The 25,486-nt window shown below is 41.2% G+C and overlaps 3 protein-coding genes across 3 annotated transcripts; 1 reads left to right on the forward strand and 2 right to left on the reverse strand.

The window, feature by feature from the left end:
- Positions 1-1,241: 1,241 nt before the first annotated feature.
- LOC307253732 (putative G-protein coupled receptor 173) lies at positions 1,242-2,447 on the forward strand (the record flags this gene model as incomplete). The annotated part of the gene is made up of 1 exon (XM_080031878.1): positions 1,242-2,447. The coding sequence occupies one exon, from the start codon at positions 1,242-1,244 to the stop codon at positions 2,445-2,447; it is 1,206 nt and encodes a 401-aa protein (XP_079888004.1).
- A 5,661-nt stretch (positions 2,448-8,108) lies between these two features.
- On the reverse strand, positions 8,109-16,525 carry wdr13 (WD repeat domain 13). Its single transcript, XM_080031877.1, has 10 exons — positions 16,490-16,525; positions 15,847-15,934; positions 15,478-15,709; positions 14,981-15,090; positions 14,594-14,724; positions 13,902-14,209; positions 11,249-11,429; positions 10,585-10,726; positions 10,179-10,297; positions 8,109-9,008 (listed from the first exon to the last, which is right to left on the reverse strand). Exons 2-10 carry the CDS (start codon positions 15,885-15,887, stop codon positions 8,824-8,826), a joined length of 1,449 nt encoding a protein of 482 aa, XP_079888003.1. The 5' UTR covers positions 15,888-15,934; positions 16,490-16,525; the 3' UTR covers positions 8,109-8,823.
- Positions 16,526-20,432: 3,907 nt separating this feature from the next.
- Positions 20,433-24,976, reverse strand: LOC307253733 (protein-serine O-palmitoleoyltransferase porcupine-like; the record flags this gene model as incomplete). Its single annotated transcript, XM_080031879.1, has 14 exons — positions 20,433-20,534; positions 21,023-21,133; positions 22,081-22,166; positions 22,368-22,431; positions 22,524-22,600; positions 22,693-22,793; positions 22,901-23,026; positions 23,124-23,138; positions 23,444-23,464; positions 23,563-23,693; positions 23,797-23,978; positions 24,099-24,142; positions 24,329-24,521; positions 24,841-24,976. The coding sequence occupies 14 exons, from the start codon at positions 24,974-24,976 to the stop codon at positions 20,433-20,435; spliced, it is 1,389 nt and encodes a 462-aa protein (XP_079888005.1).
- Positions 24,977-25,486: the final 510 nt, after the last annotated feature.

The following is a 25,486-nucleotide window of genomic DNA, read 5'->3' on the forward strand; positions in this document are numbered from 1 at the left end:
CACACACACACACACACACACACACACACACACACACACACACACACACACACACACACACACACACACACACACACACACACACACACACACACACACACACACACACACACACCAGAGGTGATTTTGACACCTGTTCATCTGATTTTCAGTATTTTTTTTCCTTCACTCCAGCCTGTGTTTTAAGGCATAGTCGACATGGCAGCCGTCTAATCATGTGAAATGATTTTTGTCAAGGTGGCAGACTGGCTGTTATGTGTGGAACAAAATAAGCCTACATCACATTGTGCTTCATGGCCTACATAGACAAGGCCCACCCAGACAAGCAAGGCCATGATTTATTTTCACCCTATGCCTATGAATGAGGTTTACAGCGAGGCTGTATCCCAAATTCCTATTTTTTTTATGTTCATATTTTGATCATGTCTTTCTTAAACAAGGCTTTTTTATAGGCTCGTTGCTTAAGCACTGAGATGCCTGACTACGATGAATACAATGACAACTCGAGTAAAAATCCACACTTCCCACGTAGGCCTACGGTAAAAAAAAAAAAAAAAAAAGCCAAATGGCTGCCTGCTCTGCTGTTATATTCTCACATTTGTTATGTGCTGTGCATGCTACGCCCTCTGCTCTCTTAACACACACGCACAGAGCAGCGGAGAAAAAGCATAAAATTGTCCTTTGCTCATTTACAACATCTCTGTTTGCTGTAGGACATGCCCAGTGTTGGTCATACTGTGTCTGCTGCTCCATCCCCCCCTGTACACCCCCATGCATTCACTCAAACACCCACACTTGCACAAAGTATGTGAGCTGTTGTATCTTAGCAACCAGCAAGGTAATTACTGAGAGAGCCAAGGAGCTGGCATGCTGTAGAGCTGCTGATCTGATCCCAGCCATAGAGAGAAACAGGGAGGCAAAAGAGATTTTCACTGTGTTGCCCAACATAGCACTTCTACATCACAGAGTTTTGTCTCCGTTTAGTGGACTGTTGTGGACCTATAACAAGCACATCAGACATCTTGGTTTTTCATTATTTTTCATAAAAAATTCTCTGTTCACAGGTGGGGAGGTTGTGGACCAAGAGTGAAAGATGAGTCTGCCGTGTGGAAAAGACCCTTACGGCCTCTCCTTGTAAAACAACGAGAGAGAGAATCGTTGGAGACGACGGCTGTAAAAGGATCTGTAGTGTTTAAAAAAAGGGCCCGAATCTGAAAGGCTCTCGAGGAAGGGTTGATAGAATGTCTAACCAGAGCTTTGCCATCGACGGGCCTGGCAGTTTGCTGGCGGTGCTGGCCTCTCAGAGTGGACTAAGAGGCGGAAGCAGCAGCAGCAGCAGTAACAGTAACAGCAACAGTGGAGGAATCTCTGAAACAGATGTGTCTGCCTACTTTAAGCTGGTCTTCTTGGGTTTGATCATCTGTGTCAGCCTGGTGGGCAACCTCTTGGTCTCCATGGTGGTGCTACGAGACAGGACACTACATAAGGCTCCCTACTTCTTTCTCCTGGACCTGTGCCTGGCCGATGCAGTCCGCTCGGCCGCCTGTTTCCCCTTCGTGTTGGTGTCCGTCCACAACAGCTCGGCCTGGACCTACAGCGCCTTGAGCTGTAAGGTGGTGGCGTTCATGGCTGTGCTGTTTTGCTTTCACGCTGCCTTCATGCTGTTCTGCGTGGCCGTCACCCGCTACCTTGCCATCGCCCACCACCGCTTCTACGCCAAACGCATGACCATCTGGACCTGCGCCGCCATAATCTGCATGGTGTGGACTCTGGCCGTGGCCATGGCGTTCCCTCCCGTCTTCGACGTGGGCACGTACAAGTTCATCCGCGACGAGGACCAGTGCATCTTCGAACACCGCTACCTGAAGACCAACGACACCCTGGGCTTCATGCTCATGCTAGCCGTGGTGGTCCTGGCGACCCACGCTTTCTACGCCAAGCTGCTGCTGTTTGAGTACCGGCACCGTAAGATGAAGCCCGTCCAGCTGGTGCCCGCCATCAGCCAGAACTGGACCTTCCACGGTCCCGGGGCCACGGGGCAAGCGGCGGCCAACTGGATCGCGGGGTTCGGTCGCGGCCCCATGCCCCCTACTCTGTTAGGCATCAGGCAGAATCTACACAATCAACACCGGCGGCTGCTGGGCATGGAGGAGGTGAGGTCGGAGAGGAGGCTGGGCAGGATGTTCTACACCATCACCCTGCTCTTCCTGGTCCTCTGGGCGCCCTACATCGTGGCATGTTTCTGGAGGGTGTTCGTCAAGTCCTGCGCCATCCCCCACCGGTACCTCTCCATCACGGTGTGGATGAGCTTCGTCCAGGCCGGAGTCAACCCCATCTTCTGCCTCCTGCTCAACGAGGACCTGAGGAAGGTGCTGCGCGCTCACCTGCCCACCTACTGGAGGACTAAACAACACCTGCCCCAGGACGAGGCCTACTGCATTATGTGATAGAGACATGAGGAGGTCAACCGAGAGAGAAATTGATTTCAAAAGGGAAAATTTAGAGAATGGACGTGACGCGATGCACCTTGGGTTAAGTGTCTGTCTTTTGTTGTTTTTGCACAACAAAATCAAAAATGTTGCCAACAAATGCAGTCACAGTGCCATTTCATTAAGAATGTTGATATTTGAGTAAATGTTGCAAAAGGTTGGATCAGGGCAGCAGAAAAAGCCCTGGTGACACTTCAAATGGTTTGTATTTCTAAAAATGTACTGTAGGAATAAGTAGGAAATATCACAACAATCACCACCACAAGTAAGTGTGACGGATGCCATTTTAAAATAATGTTGCCTTATTTCAGTGGGACACGCCCCAGACAAGAGCTTTCAACTGAGAATGGGTTTCTGTGTCACAACGAGGCACAAAACAAAGACACACAAGAGAGTTTTGAAATCGTTGCAAGAAATGCTCTGTGGATTGTGAATAGAAAATGTTGATCAGAGCGTTACTTACCCCGAAACACATCAAGGAACTCAAAGGGTCTGAATGGATTGATGGACCACCCCGGACGCCTTTTCATGTAATTCAAAGGAGACTGCAGAAGATCAAAATGGACCCAATAACCTTGGATACATTTAAATTGCCGTTGTGAACCCAAGAAGCCCCTAACATGCTTGATTTTCTGGACTTGATTTAGGGCGTGTCAGGTTTCTTTGTATCATAAAAAATTGCCTGTTTTCCTTTATTTGTAAACTATACATGTTAAGCAGATGACACTATTTTGAAATATGACTTGATTTCATATTGTATAGACTGTACGGGAATGTATATTCCTGCTTGTGTGTTTTTATATAGCAATTGTGTGTATGTGAGTGTGTGAGAGAAAGAGGTGGAAAGGAAGGGAGAGAGATAACAGAAGCTATGATGATAGAATAGGTTCCAGTGATATTATTGAGTCAGTATGAAAGCAGCCTCATCTTGGTGTCTCAAAAATCATGCAAAATTTAACAATCATCATACGGAAAATTGATCGTTTAATTGGGATATCTGTGACTGAAAATGTAGTCTGATTTTTCTGGGTTAATGTACAAGCAAATGTGAACTACAGATGGATAAAGCAAAAGAGGACCAAACAATTAGAAAACAACAATTGTACATTGCAAAAACAGGCAATAGGATTTAATGACTTGAATATTGATGTAAAGTGCGTCGCTATAAAACAAAATCATTAGCAAATGAAGAGTCATTTGCAAATGATGATGATCTTTGGAATGTTTTTAAAGTACTGTTATGCTCTCACCAGAATACAAGAAATGAAATGGCACTTAATGTGAAAGAAAATTGAATGTTACCAGGACCCTCTTATATTTCCTCTAAACTTAAAGTCACCTTTTAAGTGTCCTGGATCACAGTAGGTTCAAAATCGAAACGTCCTCAGGTTGGAATACTTGACCCACGAGATGTTTGGTGTACGGAAACCGGCTTAGAATACACATTAAGATGCCTCTCCAAATTAAGATTCATGTAATACAGAAATCAGACCTACAGTATGTTAGGCTTAGATATATTTGTGCAGTCAATTTTTCTAAATGTGGACACTTGCACAGCATACTGTATTAGCATGCATTCCACTGCATTTCATAAGATTCAAGACCCGTGGATTACAACTTGTACAGATGTTGATATGGAAAGTAAAACGTGAACCAAGGTCCATAATTTTTACGTCTGGCATTCCTTTGGCGAGATGATATTCTGTAACTGTACAGTTTAACTGAGGTGGTTCTTTTGCCCACTCATCAATAAAGACTCTACTTTTGATGCACTTTGCCTCATGATACTGCCTGGATGTTGACATGACTGGATACCCCTTGAGAATGTACCACTTTGCAATTCATACAGCACAAACGACGTCCTGTGTGAGTTTTTAGCTCCCAAACGTATACAACAACAAAAAGGTACACTTGTCACATCAGGTTAGCTTTTGTACACTTCACTGACTGCAATTGGGAAAATAGTCATTTTTGATATTTTCCTCTCCACTGAGCAGCCACTGACCAACAGCCACTATAGAGTGAGTAATATGTGTTTTCTCACACTCAAGTTCCCACCTTTATACTGTGGAGATTGGTGCATAAAGACACAAAAAACTGGAGAGATATTATATTCACACAATAATTTGTATAAAAGGCTTAAACTGAACAACTATGTGAGAGGGGAAATGTGGTTGGGTACAACAAACTAATTTCTCAAACCAGTAGTGGTCTAATATACCTTTCTGGAATAAAACCTAAAGGGACACTGTGCATCTTTTGATTACCAGCACACATATGGCTATATGAATGAAAATGGATCATGGTAAAGTATAAAACATAGTGTCAAAGTAGCACAAATAAAAAAATTGTCATAAGGTCAATATGACAAAGCAGTGTCATACAATATTGTACTGTATAACCATTATAAAGCCTTCTAACATTAGCCTCCATTAGTTAAGGTCACACCAGACCAAGTAACGCTGTAGTAGAAAAAACCCTGACTGTTCTGAACTAAGCAAGGATGTGTTTAGTTTCTTATCAATTCATCTTTTCATTTGTAAAAAGGAGAATTTGTTGTTTCTGCTTCCAGTGTTGCTTTAAACTATAAGCAAAAACAAATACATACGGGAAGGTTCTTTAAATGTCTCATAAAAACAAATACAATAACTTACACAGTAGTAAGCACACTCCAAGCATGAAAACAGTTCAAAAAAAGAAACTGACATATCCTACAAAAATCAAATAAACAACAAACAGTGCTGATAATAGAAGTCATTTTATGTAGTAATTAAAGGAATACTACTACACCCATACGGAACCGGCGTTCTATCATTATAAACTCGCTATTATAATGCAATGAATGAGGTTTTTCTTCCCTCAGTCTTCCCTCAGTCTTCCCTTGGCCCAGCTGTCCTATTAATCCTAACCCTACATTTTTACTAATGTGATGTCACACTAGTAAAATGAAGGGTTAGACAGTGAGACCATAAAACACTCTTTCTGCCTTTTCTCAGGCTAGGATGAACCGATTTAAAAAAATGTTTGCACATTTATACTACATAGAATGTCAGAGTTCAACACACCTTCATATACCCACCGGTGAAGTAGGTATTTAAGGGTTAACGCCTCTGCATGATAAGGAACATATAATCACATAGATAAAATACTTCCTGTACTGGATCACTCTCAGCCTAGTCTGGCTTGACCACTTCAGCCAGCGTCTATTAAGCGCTGGCGTCGGCAAACAACGCTACGCCTCCATTGGCTGCTTCCCGGGGTTAGCCCCGCCGTAGATGATTGTGATTGGTTTAAAGAAATAAAAACAGGCCAGCCCAGTTTCCCCCCGAATAGACGGCTCTAAACGGAGTGCTTCCAGACCATACTACTTGCTGTAGTTTGGTCTGGCTTTGCGAGACTACTCTCAGCCTAATGGTAAAACAAATCACACAGATTCCTATTGTCCAGCAAACCTTATGCATCCAACCTGTTATATGATTAGGCCTCTGGAAATACACATAGAATAAAATGGAAAAGGGGTGGGGAGAAAAAAAAAACTTTGAATCTTAATAAGGGCCTGATTAAAATCCAGCCAGTGCATGGTTATGTATTCTCTCGATAACCATCTTCAAAGCCTGTATTTTGAATTTGTATGGGAGATAATTTCCATTGTCTTTATTTGTATGCTCAGAGACTGTGGGTGATGGAAACAGTTTTTTCCATAGCGAGCCGCATCAACTGTGTGAAAGAATCCCTTTAAAGGATCCAATTTTAAAGGTGCAGTGTGTAGAATTTTTGGGCTTTTTTCAAAACAGACTTGGTAGAAATTAAATGTAATATTTATAAGTATGTTTTAATTAGTTTAGAAACAATTAAATACATCTTCACCTCATCACTTCATATTGTAGAAATATTTGAGGCAGTAGTGGATGCCATCTTTAGTTACTAGTTTCTTGTCCTTGAAGGCCACTGTAGTGTCAATAATTATTCAAAAGGGAGGGGTTACCAAGGGAGCGTTGCGATCTAGAACTTTCTCCACTAGATTCCACAAAATATTCAGATATAACACACAGCACCGTTAACAAGTTGTATCTGAACGGGCCTCTCTGTCTCACCAGAACTCACGATGTAGATTCATCTAAAATCCTTCTTTTTTTAGTTTTCCTCCCACTGTGTTACTCATTTTGAGAAACCACAGCATGCTCTAAAGGTGCAGGGTTGTGCTGAGGCCTTGTTGCTTTGTCTAAGACGTTCACATAAGTGTGAAGTTCTGTGTTGCTCTCTTTGATAGGATTATTTTCAGTTTTTTATCAGCACCTATCCTGCCAGTTTCAAACAAAGCCCCGTCCTGACCTTCCCAGACAGAAACCATTCATTGTGCCTTCACTCCCACACAGCCACATTTGTACGTCACAACACCCTCAGCAACCTTGAGAGGAAAACAATCAAGTCTAAGGGTGCTGCAATTGCGCATAAATCACTCATAATGTTTGTGAGACGTTAAATCACAGTCTCACAAGTCTTATGCACAGGGCACTTCTCTGTAACTTTTTCAATCTGTTTCCTCTATTTTCAGTTTAGTGTTATTTCCCTTACATTGAGACAGAGTAATGGCACTTCACAGGACTACCTGTGTAGGAGCTTGGATGTGTATGTTTAATCTTCCCAAGAAGGTCACAAACTGGGGGTCAAGACCATAGATTGTCTTCAGGACACACTAATTATTTGAGGTCACCAGACACCTCATCTAAACAAAATCAGCTGTATTATCTTCAGATGTTGCTTTGTTCCTTTTGTGAAATACTGGACTAAAGAAGTAGTGAAACAAGCAAAAACTCAGAAAAGGTCAATTCCCTATTTGTTTAAACTACTCATAACTCATCGCCCCATCAAGGCCATGATGAAAGGTTACAAATGGACATTAAGATGTACAATATTGATAATGTCAGCACATTGTGTAGCTTGTCTCTTGGAGCTTTTAAAGAGAAAATTACACACAAGAATACACAGCAGTGCTTTGGACTAAATGCTAACATGCTAATGTTCTGCAGGTAGGTTTAACATGTTCACCATCTTAATGTAGGTATGGTATTTTAACAGTAGCACATTTGGATTAAACCAAGCTGAGGTTTGTGCAAATGTAATTTGTTTTGCAGTTGTTTTTGTCATGCACTGAAGTAATGGACAAATTGCAATTCTGACCCGATGCTGGTGCTACATTGAAAGTCAGGGGATCAAGGAATTCATGGAATTGATCCTCTAGGGATTGCAATAAAAAACAAACTCAATATTGATCATGACTGATGGCCAAACAGGCAAAGAATTCTATTTTTTCTTGTATTTCTTTTCCAGAAGGTCAAATATTATCGAACCTTTAACAACAGATAAGCTTCTTTTTTTGGGGTTGTTTTTTTGAACAACCTGATGCCAAAACATAACCTTATCGTATAACACAATAACATAGATATATAGCCTCGCTCCCAACTCAATAATACATTTTTACACAACACACAATGACTTACACTCCCACGCTATATCCGACCTACTACATGAAGCTCTAATTGTCAATACTACTTCTGTATGTAAATTCTATTGTTTCATATATTGTGTGAAAAAAAAGAAACAAAGACTGTGGACAGTTACAGTAGTTTTATTCTGTATGTGCGTCAAATAAATTATATGTATCTCCAGCCAGCATGAAAACACACACATAGATAAGTACAAACATATACTTTAAAACACACTTGTCTTTTGTGACGATTAAATCAATATATGCCTACCGACCGATTTCTGAGGTTAATGTCATGCACATGTCTCAAATGCAAACAGGCAATTACAGAACTGACAGCAAATAAGGCGCTTTTTTTTTTTTTTACTTCACTCGATTACACTGCTTGAATAACAGTTACATAAATAGTGAACTAGATCTATGCCAGAGGGACTGTCGGTGTGATACAAAGTGTTGGATCCGGTTTCTCTGGAAGATTACGTAGCATCCTCCTCACATGAATTCAGTCATATCCGCACAAAGTCAAAGGTAAGCCATGACACATGCATGGGAGCTCTCTTGGTTGAAAAGCAATTTGCTGGAGTACTGACACACACTAACACACACACACACACACGCACACATACACACAACCCTCCTCGCCACCCCTCAAATTACGATATCCCTACCACCTACACAGCATGGTGTTCTATCTGATTGCACTTATTAGTATCATTAAATCATTAAATAAAAATTTCACGCAGCCCTCTACATTCCAGTGAAAATATACAGACTTGTCATTGGACAGTTAAGGAACTGCAGGTCTTTTTCTATGAAGTGTATGGAAGCGTTTGATTGGTGCGTCAGTCACTTTTGCTCCCGCCTCCAGATGATGACCATGCCGGTGGAATCTGCAGAGGCCAGTAAACTCTCGTCACAGTTGAAGCTGACGTCCAGCACCGGTCCCCCGTGACCCTGCAGCTTGTTCACGATCGCCTTGGTGTTCCGCTCCACGTCGAAGAAGTAGACACAGCCATCCTCGCTGCCTGTCACTGTGTGGGAAGATCAAGAAATGAAATGGTGAAGAGGTGTTACAAGGACAAGGAGATGAATACATGATGGATGCTTTATTAAAAGGTGTCAGAGATTCTGAAAAAAATCAAAATCACTTTGTCAAAATCAGTCAATATCTTCTCACAATCCGCCACGTGTCCGTACAGTGTGTGCGCTGAAAAGAAATCCAGTGTTAATACACAGCCTAGGCTCTGTAAACTGGCATGTAAACAAAGGGTATGTTGACAAAGGGGACCCACCATAGCGTACAGTTTACAGAGCCTAGGCTGTGTATTAACATTGAATTTTATTTTCAGAGCACATGCAGTGTGTACAGGTAGCGGATCTTGAGGAGACATTCACTGATATTGATAAAAATGTGATTTTTGAAAACCAGCATCGCTGGCACCACCTTTAAAACAATTAATTTTGGATTGCAAATGAGTATCTCTGTAAGTAACCACCTCTAAACTATCTTACAGACACATTGAATTAATTTGCATGCACAATACAGCATTAATATTTACGGTAGGAAAGTAATTTGGAGAAGCCGCTCAACACTTAAAGATACAGACATGGGTGCCGTTTGGTCGGGTGTCTTTAAGTTTGTAAGTTCTCATCACATCCTTCAACAATGTTTCCTCAAGGGAAAGGTTTTTTTTTATGAGTGAGATACTTGTTAATTTGAGGCAGAAACCTGCTACTTTTAACACCTACAAACTTGCTAATTTCCACACTTACAAACCTGAGAAATGAACAGTTCATTGTAAGGAATTAATTAATATGAGGACAGTCAAGTAAGGTGAAGCTCTGAGGCAAAAGAGCAGTGTAAAATATTACTACTCTAATGTAAAAAAAGAAATGTTGTATAACTTCAAAGGATTGTCTCCTTTATTTATTTTTTAAATTCTACAACCCCTTTGTAGATGAACGCTGTACTAAACCAATTAGATTTGCCTCAAAAATACATTCAAGCTAACAACAATGTTACTAATTTGCTGAAATGTTGATATTTTGGGTTTTCCCTTTCTCCAAAAGCAGCAGTATGCTATTCTTTTCATATCTTTTTTTCCCACATTGAACAGCCTGCAGCATATAAAAAAAAAAAAAAAAAATGTGTTCTAATTTTTATTCAAATATCACAGCAGGGACACTGGGTGACTTCTTACCCACACAGGCCCCCTGTCTGAAAGACATGAGGGGGCAAAAGATGCTATGAACGTGCTGGGAGCCGTGTTTGATAGGGAAGTTTCTCTTCAGCTGTAGTGTACCATCGTTGTCCACCACCCTGTCAAAACAAAATTATTATCATTAATTTCAACCAAATAATGTAAATACATTCACAAAATGTCTTTAAATTCCCTTTACTAAGACAGAGAGGAGTACATTTTTTGGGTTGTTTTGTGATTGTTTTAGTCAATACGAAAATAGAAGGCCATTTGAATCTGAAGGCTGTATGTTTCACAGCTGCCTTCAATTTAATAAAATAAAAATTTAACTCTGAAAATTTCATTTCAGCACAGAGGAGACAAAACGGCCTTTTAACAAACAGTTCCTCTCGGTAAACAGACTGACCTGTACAGCAGCACCTTATTGACACAGGCGTTGACCAGCAGCGAGGGGTCTCTGGCCTCTCGACTGATCCAGGAGCGAGCAGAGATGCTGCAGATGGAACTGCCTTCGCTCACCACCAGGCGCTTGGCTTTGGTCAGCTTCCCTGTGGAGTTGGGGGTGGGGGTGGGGGTTGTGTGATACCAAAAGCTAATTATACATTTTGTGATTCAGTCATTGCACACTTGGCCCCTCTCGCCAAATAGAAGTGTGGGGGATTGTACCTGTGGCCATAGGGTTAGGGTATTCATGGGGTAAATTTTGTATTTATACTCGAGAGATCATTGAGAGGGGTGACTGACCCTGATTTCCAATGATGTTGAGTCAATCAAAAGAATGCAAAGCAAAAACAACAATACAAACACCATATACAACAAATACATCAAACACACAACAACCTGAGACTAAACCATTTAAACATTTAGACAGTGATGTAGAATGGATGCAATGAAAATTACGTGGCTAAATGTGTAATATAGACATTTTCAATATAGCCTACAATATAGCCCATTTAAAACAGTTGCAGGTAGGAGTTTGGCAGATGTAAGATAAAATGTCTACATTTGTTAAAAAGGTATAAAGCTATTTTTTTATTTAATTAGTTGCTGTATAGGGTATAGGATTGTACCTGTGGCCATGTCAAAGAGGAATGAGAAGATGCTCCCTCTGTCATCCCCAGCCCAGAGGATCCTGCCCGGAGCATCAAAGGAGAGAGACAGCACGCGGCCCGTCAGCTTACTGGAGCCCCCCTTCACCTTCTTACCAGTGGAGATGTTCACCACCTGCAGATGGTGCTTGCTGTTTCCCACCTGGAACACACAACCTTCATTATTTAAAACAGGGAAACACTTAGCAAATGACTGGGATGTTGGACTGCACGATTCCTGCTAAAATGTGAATCTCTCATACAATTCCCGTTTTGTTTTTTTCCAAGAACAAAAAAACATTTTGGGGCTTGTAAGGAGCGATACTGGCAACATCTATTGAGTTGTTTGCGTGAACGATACATTAATAGCTTGTTTTGCTTTACAAGGTGTAGCTCATTGTCAGCTGGGATTGTTCCCAAGCAAAGAAGGGAACATGCAGTGTGAATTTTAATGCATTGGGGAATACGAGAGAGAAAAATGGTCATCATTTAAAAATGATATCGCATTGATATATTAATCAAGATCACTATTTTTTTTACGATTCATTGTGTAGCCCTACTGGGAAGAGCAATGGTTGTTTTTGTTGTGTGTATTTTTGATTGTGCAGTTTAAGACTCGGGAAAACCAGGGCAAGCTGATCCTATGAAAAACATGAAATATTTATTTGAGGTCTAATACTAGAAATGGTGTAATCCAACCAGAAAGCAACTACTGTCATCTCGTGTTCAGGCGGATGAGACCAATGCAGCGCTGCTCTGGTAGACAGACCACAGGAAGAAACACATTTTTCCTCTCATAATGTCTCACGCAATCTTGCCTCTTGTTGGCACGGAGTTTGAAAATCGGTTAAAAATAAATATCCATCTCCCTCATGTTACCTTTAATGAGGCGTGAATGGACATTGTTCTGCACGACCCTGCTTTCATTTTTACATTTTGCATTCATCAAAGTATTTGCCACAGAAAAAAAGCAGGGTAAAAATAAATTCATCCAAGACATTTAGATGTTTTGCAAACAAAAGAGGACATTCAATAATTTAAAAAAAAATGTCTGCATAGTGTAAATATTCATACTGTTATGAAGAATGAAGAGCTACTATTTGGAACATTGGCCTCTGCTATCCCTTGGGAATGTAGTTATCTCACAAAAAATGTAGTAATTAAAAGAAGATGCACAGTGATTATGTATTGTCAGTGAAGAGGAAATAAAAGATTTGGGGTTTGGGTTTGGTTTTACTGGCCACACCAGGACCAGAGCAAAGCAAACCTTTACCTTTTCCCAGTACTGAGCCTTCTAGTATAAAGTAAACAGTAAACGTGGTAAGGCAGTAAAACAGCTGGCTGTTTGATAACAGCTAAATGACGAAAAAGGAATTATGGTATATTTCAGGTTTAACAAGTATAACTTGTCTCACAAGTGCTCCCACTAGACTTAAAGAGGACCTATGATACTTTTTGACTTTTATGACCTATAAACGTTGTTATAATGATTTATAGTCATGTTAAACCATACTAGCTTATTAAATAATGACGTACATGCATTTAGACGTATTCCCTGCTGACCGTCTGGGGTGGCTGTGCAGAGCACTAAACACTAGGGCAGCCGGTCGAGAAATCACGTGTTCAAATCGGTTCAGAATTTCCGGATATTCTTGTCGTCACGAAAGCGGATGTTTCCATGTATGGTAATGCTGCTCAGGCAAGCTCCGGCCATACCTCCACCTTCCTGCTCTGAAATCTCCCCGCGCGCTGCTGAAAATGTTCCGGAAGGAAGGTAACCAATCACAACGGAGTGGGGTTTGCAGGAGGGGGGGGAGGGGCGGAGAAGCACAAAGCCGAGTGTGGAGCAGACTGCTGTGCTCGCTCAGATGAGAGGAAGAGAAAATCTACATGTTTTTGTGATGTGATTCGTGTCAGGTTGCTCTATAGCAGTTTTTAACAAGAAATTAAGACCAGAAAAGTAGTATAATAGGAGATATTTAATACAGTCCCTTTCCCTTTTGACACAGACTTAATACTACTGACACACAACTGTGTTTCGCACTGGTTCAAATCCTCTTCAAACAGGAATATCTGCAAACAAGCTTTAGAAATCCAGACACTCGAAATGTCAAAATACTGCGTCACATGCTTTATGTTTAGTGCTAGTCATTTGCGCTAATCTACACAGCCCCAAATGGCTTACCACAGCAACACATGCAGCTATGCAAAAGGTTTCAAGACTAATAAACATATTATTTAATATTATTGATAACATTACATTTATCATTTGACATTTTTTGGGAAATTATCGCTGATTTACTTTGACATCAATAGCAATATTAAGTATCACAGCTGGTACTGGCCTCAAATATTTAGTCCAGGACAACTGTTGTTGGTCCTATAAAACTGCAATATGTTTAAAAAAATAAATAATTAAAAATAAAAATTATTAGGGTATTAGAAGTACAACACTGAAACACTGAACTTCTGTATTCTCAGTCCCTAAATTTCAAAGCTAGTTACATCAAGTTATTAGCTGTTGTGATATCAATGGTGTTACCTGTAAATGAGTACACTTTCCTTTCGTTTTGTGTTACTAGAGAATAAGTGCTAGAGGACACAAAGATGGTAACATGTCATAGACGGGACTCACCACAGTTAGGTTGTTATTCATGGGCTGAAAGGTGCAGCAGAGCAACTCGCTGGACTCTGGGTCTCTGACCTCTCGGATGCAGCGACCATCCTCCGTGTTCCAGATCCGCAGAGTCCCATCCAGTGACGTGGACACGATGACATCATTGCTCAGAGACCAAGCGAAGTCAGTGACGGGCCCTCCATGACCCTTCAGAGTCACCTTAACACTGGGAGGGGACGGGAACAACGTCATGATGGACAGGGAGCCATCCAATGAGCAGCAAGCTAGGAGGTGCTTGTCATCGTTGGCAAACTGCAACCGCGGAACTGAAAGAACAAGGAGAGGAGGATAGAGTGACATAAATTGATTTATGGATTTGAAAATACAGGTAGCATGTCATTTTACTGTACTGTAGCAAGTGTGAAAAATAAGCTTGTCAAAATTGAAATAGGTGTTGAAGCCAAAACCAAAGTATAAGCCTATCAGTAGCTTAGCTTATATCTGTAGCATTGTGATAGCTACAGTGTGTCGGTAGGTACGAGCCCCTTTGTTTACATTGGTGTTTATGTGTGTATTAATACTGGATTTTTTTCCAGTGCACACAGCATGGACAGGTAGCAGATTGTGAGGAGATATTCATTTGACAAAATGTGATTTTTAAAACAAGCTTTCTCGAGTAGATTTTTATCAATTAAAAATAATTTACTCACCAGCAGAGTCTACATGTTGGTCAAATATGTGGTGCATGCCGGCAAAAGCATAATTTTCACTCAAAGTTGTGTCCCCCGCCATAGCACGACTGGCCTCTGCCACCGAGGTGGGCACCAAACTGCCCGGAGGCCTGCGGCCAGAAATAAAAACCACCATGTAAGCATATTATTAATACAACAGACCACACAACCCTTCCCTACAGATGACAATTCAATATGAGATATAATTACTCAATGCAACCAAACCAGAATTACAGGCAATAAATCCAACAAAATGCAATAGCTCAAGGGAGAAATGACTCAAAGAGCATTTAATTGCTCATGGCAATGAGACCAGATGCCGGATGTGAACTGACAATCTCTGTGTGATCTTCTGAGTGGTGGTACCTCTCATCGTATACGGCTCTGTTCATCTGGGCCTGTAGCTGGTAGGAGCCTCTGCTGACAGACCGGCGGTGACCACGAGCCCCTTGGGCACGGGGGTCCTCCTCAAAGTCCTGAATGAGAGAGAGGAGAGGAATGGGAAGGCGACAGAACCTCGTAGGAGTTAATCAGAGTACAGAAAGAACATGTGACCACAAATAACAGACATCAATTATTTTTGAAAAATAATTGAATTTACCATGCATTTTTAAGTGAATGATATTGCTTATTTTCACAGGCAATGCCAGCCATTTGAACCAAGCTGCTCAGCTTAATATGCATGGGTAACCAAAGTGGAGTTTTGGCTATGCTGCTGATTGATGAAAACTAAATGTCTAGCAGTATGCTATAATTTCATTCAAACTTTCAGATATGTTTATGTATCTCCTTGTCCAAATTAGTACAAACCCCTCCCCCCTCCCCATTATTTCTCTTCTACTTTCTGTCTGTTTGGGTCTGACCTCCATGCGGTCCAGTGTGGTGCGGGAGCTGCGCACACTGCTGGCCCTGAAGCTGCTCTGCTCGGACAGGGGCCCATAGCGCAGGGCCAGCAGCTGACTGCGCAGCCTCAGGTACTGCCTGCGCAGCCCCGGCTCAAAGCCACACTTGGCGTTCTCTCTGAGCAGCTGGCTGCGTCGGCGGATGTACTGAGTTCGGAACTGTGGGAAGGTAGGCGTGCGGTAAGCATTGTACCTGCAAGAGGGGGAGAGAAGTGACAAGGCACACACACACACACATAACTCACAACTGATCCATAAGCAATTACACGTCTGAGTAGCTTCTTCATCAGTTCAGACTGTTCAAAAAGCTGCTGTATAAGTGAGTCTCACCTTGCGTCCACGGCCAAAACCTGCTGCCAAACTGCTGCCATTCCACAAGCAATCTGGGTAGAGAGGGATCCACTGCCAGGGCAGATTCCTGTCAAAACACACAGATCATACTATGTTAACTGCTTTGCTTTCACTTATAAGCTTTACATTTAAGCACTATATAGGCTATGCATGAACCTTTTATAAGAGACTATATGATTGAGAATGCAGCTTAGCTTACATAAAGACAACATTCACAGAGCAGTATTATCTTCCCACCCTCCCAACCACAACGTTGAATCAAGTGATGAAGCAGAGTGGGAGTGAGATCTTATTGAGCTATATTTATAAGTTTGACACCAGAAGAAAATTGTTTTAGTGGAGTGAAAAAGTGAAATGGTGATACAGGGTGAATGGTATAGGCTCGTTTAGACTGCGGAAAGCGAGCAGTAGGAGCAGGAACAGGCGACAGCTAACGTCAGCTAGCCATTAGCATGTTAGCCACAACATCACATGCGATGTGCTCGCGTGAGAATCGGTTTTCCATTAATTAATCAATGTACATAGACAGTTTATGCGTTGGCAATTATACAGTGACAATGAGGAGCTGTGTTGTGATAATTAATCAAAGAAACACCGAAAAATACATCTGGAAGCGGCTCACCTTCCTTAGCTTTTCTCCATCGCTGCTTTTTTTCCTTCTTCCTATCACGTCACGTGACGCAGTGTGACCAGCCCCCCAGCCCAGTGACTGACGTGGAGCTGCCAGAGGATGATCACAGCATTTTACATGATTTACTGTTTGATATCTAACACCAGGAGGCGACCATGTGTGATTGAATGAGAATATACAACACACACTATTTATATACAGCATAGTGGTTTCATTAGATAGCCTATAAATTAAATTTCATTTTAGCACATTTTCAAAATTATAAATGCATTCGGTTTAAAGCCATCCATACACACAAGCACAACGTTATAACAATGGTAGGCCTAATGTTTCAAAAGTGGTGCCTTTAGGGACCACATGGGTACCCCAGGGGGGGAGGGAGGGGGGGGGAGTCAATAGCCTATGTTGGTATCAGCAATATTTGACTTCCTGCATGGAAGTCCACACAATGAAAAAAAGCAAAGGGTGGCAAATTTAGACTGGATTAATGATCCACACAGTGCTGACTATTGTGATGACTCATTTAATGTAGACATATATCTAACTACAAAATCTTACAATTCTCAAGTCCTAATCCTAGATCCAGTGTGTAGGCTAGTAGCTGATCAACATGTTAAAATAGAAGTGATCCCTGACCTAGCAGAGGGATATAGGCCTACACTATCACGTCGCCAGTAACATGATGGAAATGCTTTCTTGTCATGGACAATAGGTGAACGTGCAGTTCCAGTGGCTTCACAATGGCAGTATTACAAGGTCAGCTCTGAGGTTTTTCGCCTGGCTCAGCAAAGACCTGCAGGGCTGTGGGGCATGCTGCTCAGCTGACTGGGCTCTTTGCTTGTTCATGGTTCTCTTTCTCGAAGGGGCCCCAGTGGCCGGGCCATTCACAAGCACGGGCCATAAATGACCCGAGTTGAACACCAGACAGCATTCTCAGAAATCAGCACTGACTCTGGACACCAGCCAAAATGCCAGGAACAAAAGGTAAGCAACGTGAAACAAGAATGTTAGCCTTCAAAACATTGATTTGGTTAACTTATCGGGATACCAGAAGAGCTTCAAGTTTAATGATAGGCCTATATACAAAATGAAAAAATATATAATGAATGTTCTCACTGTATTTTCAGGTAACAAGCAGGACAAGAAGTCAGCTACCAAGGTAGGAAATGCATTGCTATATGAGTCCAGAATCCTCACTTAATTCTCAATGTGTAAACATCTTTTATTCAGGTTATTTATATTTTGTGTAATATTACAGCAACCTCAGAGTCCTAAAGAGCAGCCGAAGAAAGTTGATCAGAAAGGAGATGATAACAAGAAGCAAGGAGGTAAGCCTTTATACAAACCTGCATTTATTCAGTATGTTATTTTAACAAAGTGACTCAAATCTATGTAGAGATTCCATGATTCCCGAGCATGGAAAAATAAAAACGTATCTACAGTTTTGTGCAGGGGTGATTTAGGGCTAAAAATGGTTTTGGGGACAGCAAAAGATATTCCCAATGTCTCGTAAACAGTTAATAAAATGAGCTGCTGTGTTAGCTGTGTCCCTAGTGATGCTATCTGTCTGTTTGTCTCATCCATTCGCAGGACAGCCGAAGGGAGAGAAGCAGTAACTTCCAGGCGTTTGTGAAGATGGCTTTGGAGACACTTCTGGGGTCCTGCCGTCGAAAACATGGCGGTCCTCGGGGCAAACAGGGCTGAGTGCACCTCTGCACTTTTACCCTTCCCCTGAGCCTACAGACTGCAGTTTGTTGTGCGGCCAGTTCCAATTCAGCATCTGCTCACCCCCTTTACACAGAGGCATATAGGGTGAACCAGATCCTCCATCCATCACCATCTGGTGTTCCAACCTCTGTCCCCTTCCCCCCTACCTCTTTTCTGTCCCCCTTTCCCCGACATGTTGGATGCTCAGAAATAGACTCCACGTTAAACCGGACCATTTTGTTTGAGCTAAAAAAGTTTGTCACCCCCTTTCCAATCCTTCCCTAACTCCCCACCCCTCATACCATGACAGACTGTCAAACAGTCCACAATGTCTTCTTGTAAATAAGAATTCAAATAAACAACTATTTCTTACACCAGTCCATGTGTCTCTGACTTCTATTTATACATGATGATGTCCTAACATTTCACATCTTCTCATTTCATTTCCTGCTTGATTTCTTTTATTTTGCCCACACATCGAATTATCAAACGAAGACGGCAAAAAAAAAAGGTTTCATGTAAAATTTTATAAAAATATCACAGGTGTATCAGTGCCTTCACATTTACAGGGAGAGAAAAGTTAAAGTAAGAATCATATTATTTTAAAACACAGAGACTGAGCACTGGTTCTCATTCAGGCTCTAATCTAAAAATCACAACATCCTAGTCTGGAAGCAAAATCTTTTGACACTCTAGATTTAAGAGAGATTTAGAGAAAACTGTGAACACAATCAGACGCTCATTCTTTCATCAGGTTAATTGTCAATTACATTAATGCACCAGTAAAAGCAGCAGTGTAATTAAAAATAAATCTTAAGGATTAACTTTTTTATGTAATGTTCTGCATAATTTCATCTAAAATTAAATTGGAAGAGAAGTTGGAAAATGTTTCCCCTACAGTAACACATGTGGAATACCCTGATATTGAACTTTTATTTCTAATAGTTAAGAGTGAGAGTGTGTTTCAAATGTTCACTAATGCTTAAAGGATCTTTACTGTGGAAAAGCAAAGCTTCAGCTTAAAAATTGCTCCCGATGGTTCAGAGAGCGCCTTGCATGGCAGCTACTGCCATCGGTGTATGAGTGTGTGTATGAATGGGTGAATGTGGTAAGATATGTAAAGCGCTTTGGGGCTGAGAAAATCGGCTAGAAGGCGCTATATAAGTCAAGTCCATTTACCATTTTTACCATTTTTTATTCTTCTAATCAAAACTAAACTCTTTGTTGCCTTAAACATCCTCAAGAGACAAGCTCTGTTAGAGAAGTAGTCGGGTAATATTCTATTTTTTTTCTAGATATTTTTTGTTTGTTATTGCCAACAAAATTGCATGAAACGACCGAAACCAACAATGAATTTATTGTTATAATGAATGTTGTCTGTGGCTGAAGCTTGATTCGTCTTATTCGTCTGTGCAGAATGCATCTGTTCAATGCACTGTAGTTTATTTTGAGTGAATCCGATAATAAACGACTTGAGTAAAATTTGTATTAACCACCGCAGAAAACAGTTGCCAATACATGCCCTATTTTAGTGCTGGGCTGTTTAAGAAAAGGATTCACCCTTTTTTTCCCAAATGTACACATATTACAGGGTTGCGGGCTGTGAGAAGAAAATGTCAGAAAAAGTGTTGAGATACAGAATAACGCCTTGTTGATTTAGGTCTGTCTGTAGTATTTGCTGAAAATAACCCTGGTATAGCATCAGCCGTATCCTTCAAATCTAAAAATAAGACTGTAAAACTGTTGAGGTGAGGGAGGGGAAACCACATCTGGAGGACATCTGCCGCAGTCGCCGCAGAGACCTAGATAATGAGCACTATCGTGTGTCCACAGAAAAAAAGGAGCCGCTCATCTCCACCATGCTGATAGCTATTGATTGTAACTCACGGTGAGACATCGGTAACTGCTGTCACAACACGAGGACTTGACAACTATGGCTCAGATAAAAACGGATGGAGAAGAGGAGATGGGGAGGGGAGGGGGGACTGGCTATCATTTCATGGATATCAAAACTATAGTACCCAAGAGGTTTGGATATTGGAATACCCAGCCCACGTGTGGTGCAACCTGAACACTGTTGATTTGTTGTTGCGTACAGTCTGATGTTGTTCTCTTCAGATCTGGATGGAGAATAAAGTCACAGTGCAGATGTTGGAGAACCCCAGCCTTATTATCTCATTATTGCTTCCTTCTTCACTGTCTGTGTTTGTGTTTGTTTATCTTGTTATTAGAGAACGAGGCGGTACAGTATCCAGCATCCAAATGTGACCCAGTGGCTCGTCCAGCTCAGCTCTGACCACTTCTGAATGGTATGATGGGTGATGTCGTCCTGTAGGGGGCAGCACAATAGGAAAATACATACAGTACATAAAAACCATTCCTTGTTTATAATTGTGTTCACATAAAAAAAAGAGTTCTCTAGTTAATCTGCCTGTACTTTCTGAAGATATTTAAATAGATCTAAAAAAAACTTAAACACAAAATGATTTATATGATAGAACACTTCTCTCCGTTGAACTATAAATACCGCAACTATAAGGTTACATTTCTAGATGGCATTTTACATGCTCATATGCCACAGTGTACTGTACCATTTCATGGGTACATGGTGTAATTTTCAGTCTGTTCTGTAAACATGACATTGATATTACTGAGGTTTCTTTTTCTCCAAGTTAAAGGGTTTTTGAGAAGTTTTCCCTTCTCTTAATCGATGGTCTAAGGACAGAGGGCGTCGCATGCTGTACAGTTTGTACACAGACATGTGTAGGCTATGTCTTGACTTGTATATATATAGTCGCCTACACTGTGTGACCTCACCTCATCCTCCTCCATGTAGTCCACACTGGAGTTGAACACAGAGCCCAGGTAGGTCAGGTGGAGAACTGCCAACGCTCCGAACGCTATGTTAATCATATAAACCCATAGCGCCTGAAGAGAGAAAAGCAAGGCATCATGTAATAACAAGAGACATGAACTTTGATTGTAGCATATTTAGTAATGAATGTTTAATGTAATGGAGAAATACTTGGAGACTTGAAAGCACGTTCTAACGTATCGTTGCTTAAATTGGGATGGGAACGATCGGCACTGTGTTGCGATCCTTGCAGGCTGCCTTTTCTTGGCATAAATCATTATCCCCACCTCCCTGCTGCTCTTGATGTGTGTAACCAATATAACATAAGGGACTTTTGCTGGGCACCTTGCCAGTAAACTCCTAAAATATATCAACCGACAGCACATGGCAGACCATGGAGGCTGCTGTATTTTAACTGCGGCAGATGTGTGTTTTTCTCTGGCATTTAAACCTGATGATCTTTTAAGCAAATTACTATTTATTTTGTTTTCTGATATGATGCATGCGAAGAATGTCTATTATTATTCTTATTATAGGCCAAATTTGTGGAATTTAGTTAATTAGTTAATCAAAAAAATTTGGGAAAAATAGAGAACGCGTTTTTTTCCTGAATGCTAACTGGGCCAGAAGAGCCACAAGTAGGCTCCCTTTGAGCACCTGCTCTCAAAGGAAGTGCCATCAATGCCAGTGCAATAGCCAATTTGCACAGATACAATTGGTGGAAGAAAACCAAATTATTATTTTTTTTCTAATTACAAAACACCACAAGCCTGTGGTATGGAAAAGGGGGTTTATATGTGTGAATCATTAAGCATTACTTAAATTTAAAAAACTTAACTAAGGAATTAAAATGAGAAAAAAAACTTGACATATGACTTACTCTCAATAAGCAAATAAGCCTATTCTTCAAACTGTCTAACTACAACTTAACTAAAGCTGAAGAGTGCACCATTAAACCTTAACGACTGGTGATAAAAGACCCTCTCTCTCATATATGCGATGAATAGAAGGACCATATTACCCTTTTGTTCCTGTGAGTGCAGTTTGGCTGACATTTCTTTGACAGAATACAGGCATTAAATATGGCTGCAAGCCTCTTCCGCAGCACTGAAATACAAAACGAGAGCAAAGCATTAAAAGGAAGAGTTCCTTTCCTTTCCAGCCATGAGAGGTGAATTAGAAGCACTGCAGTGAACAGAAACAGTGTGTTGTACTGGGTGCAATTAGCCATTCCTGCAAAGCTAAGCACCTTCTCTAAATGGAAAGTTTTCTAATGGGGGGAAAAGGAGACATTAGGCAGACTCTCACCGTGCTCGATGTACGTGATAAACCCCAGAGATATTAGCACTGCGCCCAGATGGAAGCTCAAACCCTATCAGAAACAATCAAAGCAATATACTAGTTGACAGACAAAAAAACACATATGGTAAAATTACTTATAAACGATTTCCACTTGGTACTTACATGCAGCAGGGCGCAGGCTGTATAAGTCACCATGATGGCAGAGAATGTCCCAAATTTGAGAGCACTCTTAAAGACATCTGTGGGAGGAGAGCATCAACTTGTAATGCCGTTCTTAATGAGAACAAAAAGCCCCAAAAAAACAACAACGCTGCAATCATTACAAACGCACAGGTGTGTAGAAAGGCAGACATGGGCACATTCCAGGACGTTACCACATCTACCATCGACCGCGGAAATTCGATGTTCAGTGGCTTGGATACAGTCATATCCCTGTAAATAAAATAAAAAAGGATAAAGAGGAGGGGGGCCCTGTTTAAAAATGTTAACAAAGAGAAAGTCACTTTATGTCAACAATTTCCACACATTTCCATTCTGACCATTTGAGGTTGTCTTTCTCCTCCGTGAAGCCGGCCCCGGCCAGAGTCGTAGTGGTCTCGCTCAGATAGCCTACAAAATAGTTGCTGAAGTGGAAAGACATTGTGTTCTCGTACGCCAAAAACCACCTAACGCAGTGACATTGAAAAGAGACATTTACTGTGACGTTCCAATTGCAGGTTAAATCGAACTTTAGGAATGAATCATAACACTAAAAAGACGTACTTTGCCGGTGTACCCCTGAGAAGCGACAGGATAAAAGGGAGAAGATGGAGCAGTTAATGTGAGTGTTATGCATTAAATTCATATAATCGGTTTTATTGACATCCCATATAATGAAATATGTAACCAATACATTTTATATCAACATGGTGAAACAGTAAAATAAAGGGTAGAGCAGGAGTCTCTGCACACATGTTGCTGGTTATGGGTGCAGGCAAAAGTGTTGAATAAATGGTAAACAAAAAAATAAGCACGCATTTAGCAGTACATACTACATGCAGAAGAGGCCTACAATATTGAGTAGCCTATGCACAAGGAATTACCTGATCTTCCTCCTCTTTTTGCTGTAAACAAAGCAGAAGAAAATAATTGCTCATAAGCATAGATCCAAGACAGAAAATAATCAGGGGCTTGTTTACGAATATCTCCACACTCCACTCACCTCCTTAGTAGCTTATCTCCAAAGACCGGTATGAAATAAGGGAAGAGGTAGGGCGCAACACAGTTGGAAATAACAAGGCAGACCTGGCTCTTTACCCAGCTAGCGGACACTTTTAAAAGCCAAGAAAAGCTCTGAAGAGAAGAAAGAACCAAAGAAGTGAACAGTAAGTCTTTAAATCTTTTAAAATAATCCAAAAACCCTCCCTTTCTTACATACTCTAAGTATCACACTTACCAGCTTAGGTCCTTCTAAAGCTTCTTTGTAGCTCGTGAAGCTGATCCACGGACCAAAGATGACAGTGCCCACAAAGTAAATATAGCCCATGAACTCGATGGGCGATGGTACACTGGTCACAACGCCTCTGTCCAAATCGAAGGCCAAAGAGATGGCTTTCATGGCAACCACCATCTGTGAACCTGGACAACAGCAGCAGATAATTATCAATGTTGAATACAAAGGCAAACCCATTAAAATCCCATGTATTTTGTTTTTATCTTTAAGAAAGTGTCAAATGTTGCTACAGAATCTGGGCCTACCTCTCATCTTGTGCCAGTTGGTGGTGTCCATCATGTGCAGCTCTCTGATAAAGAATTGGATAAGAATAGCGTCAGTTTTGACGTAGCTCTAAATGCAACAAAAAAATATATAATTCCACATCACTGGAACACTGCTGACTGACTTTGAAAGGTGTTCACTTCAAACACAGCCCTTCATGTGTTCAGCTAGGCTGTCAGGCATCAGACCAGGCCTCTCAGTCAAGTCTTACCCCAGCAGAAGGTAAATGAGCACAGTGATGGAGAGGAAGGTGCCTCGCATGGTGGAGTGGCGGCACAGGAAGAGGAAGAGGTAGCAGAGGAGGCTGAGTAGCACCACCCAGATCATATGGAGCTCAAAGAACAGGTAGAGGGCGTAGAAACCTCCCACGATCGTGCCCAGGTGTTTCACAAAAGACGGAAGGCCTGGTACAGAAAGGACAAAAAGAAATGAGGAATGGTGCATTCTGATTAAAGGTTGGAGTCAGCCATTCTGGAGAAAGCGTATTGACTAATTAACTTTTTGAATATCTCCTCACGATTCCTTTCTCTGCCTGTGTGGGCTTAAACAAAAATCGAGTGTTAATACACAGCCTATGAGATGTTCACTGATTTTGACAAAAAAGTGATCTTGACAACAAGGATTCTCCAGAATTGCTGACTCCACCTTTAAGATGATGCAAGCTATACCGTGTGAAAGAAGGTGAGTGACAAATGAGTGGGCAGGAAAAAAGCGGACTCTCACCCAACATCCAGAGCAACCGACACAGCAGGCAGATGACCAGCAGCTGCCATACCTGCTCCAGGCCTTGCTGAGCTGTAGGCAGCAGGCAGCCATGAGCAAGCTCCTGGAAAAACTTCTGCCGGCTGAATGCTCCCATCACTAGACTTTAAAATAGCAGAGGGAAGCCATTTTTACAGAAAAGTCAAGTATGATAAAAAAGATCAGATAAGATAATATAACATAAGTGAATATTGTTACAGCAACAAAAGGGACAGTGCAGCAGATTTAAAGGCATAATTAAATAAGTAAACCAATGTAAAGTAAAATTGTTAACAAAGTAAGGAACAATGTATAACAAAAAAGAAACAGTCAGTTAAGCAGGAGCAGGCTACTAAAGTTAGTGAATCAACAGACAGTAAATATATTAATAAACTATATGAGGCCTATTGCACTTGGTGAACACTGAACAGTGATATTTCACAGCATAACAACAGCATCTGTATATTATCAGCTAATATAACTGGCTATAGGCCTAATAAATAATTGCAACATAGGCCTACTTTATAGGTAGTGCACTTAAGCACACGTATGCAAAAACCTGCATTCATTTGAATCACCTTCACTCACTGTCACCAGACCATAGACTGTACCTACAGCAAAACTTCAA

This window comes from Ammodytes marinus (genome assembly GCF_949987685.1).
Source record: "Ammodytes marinus genome assembly, chromosome: 7".
NCBI lineage: Eukaryota > Metazoa > Chordata > Actinopteri > Uranoscopiformes > Ammodytidae > Ammodytes > Ammodytes marinus.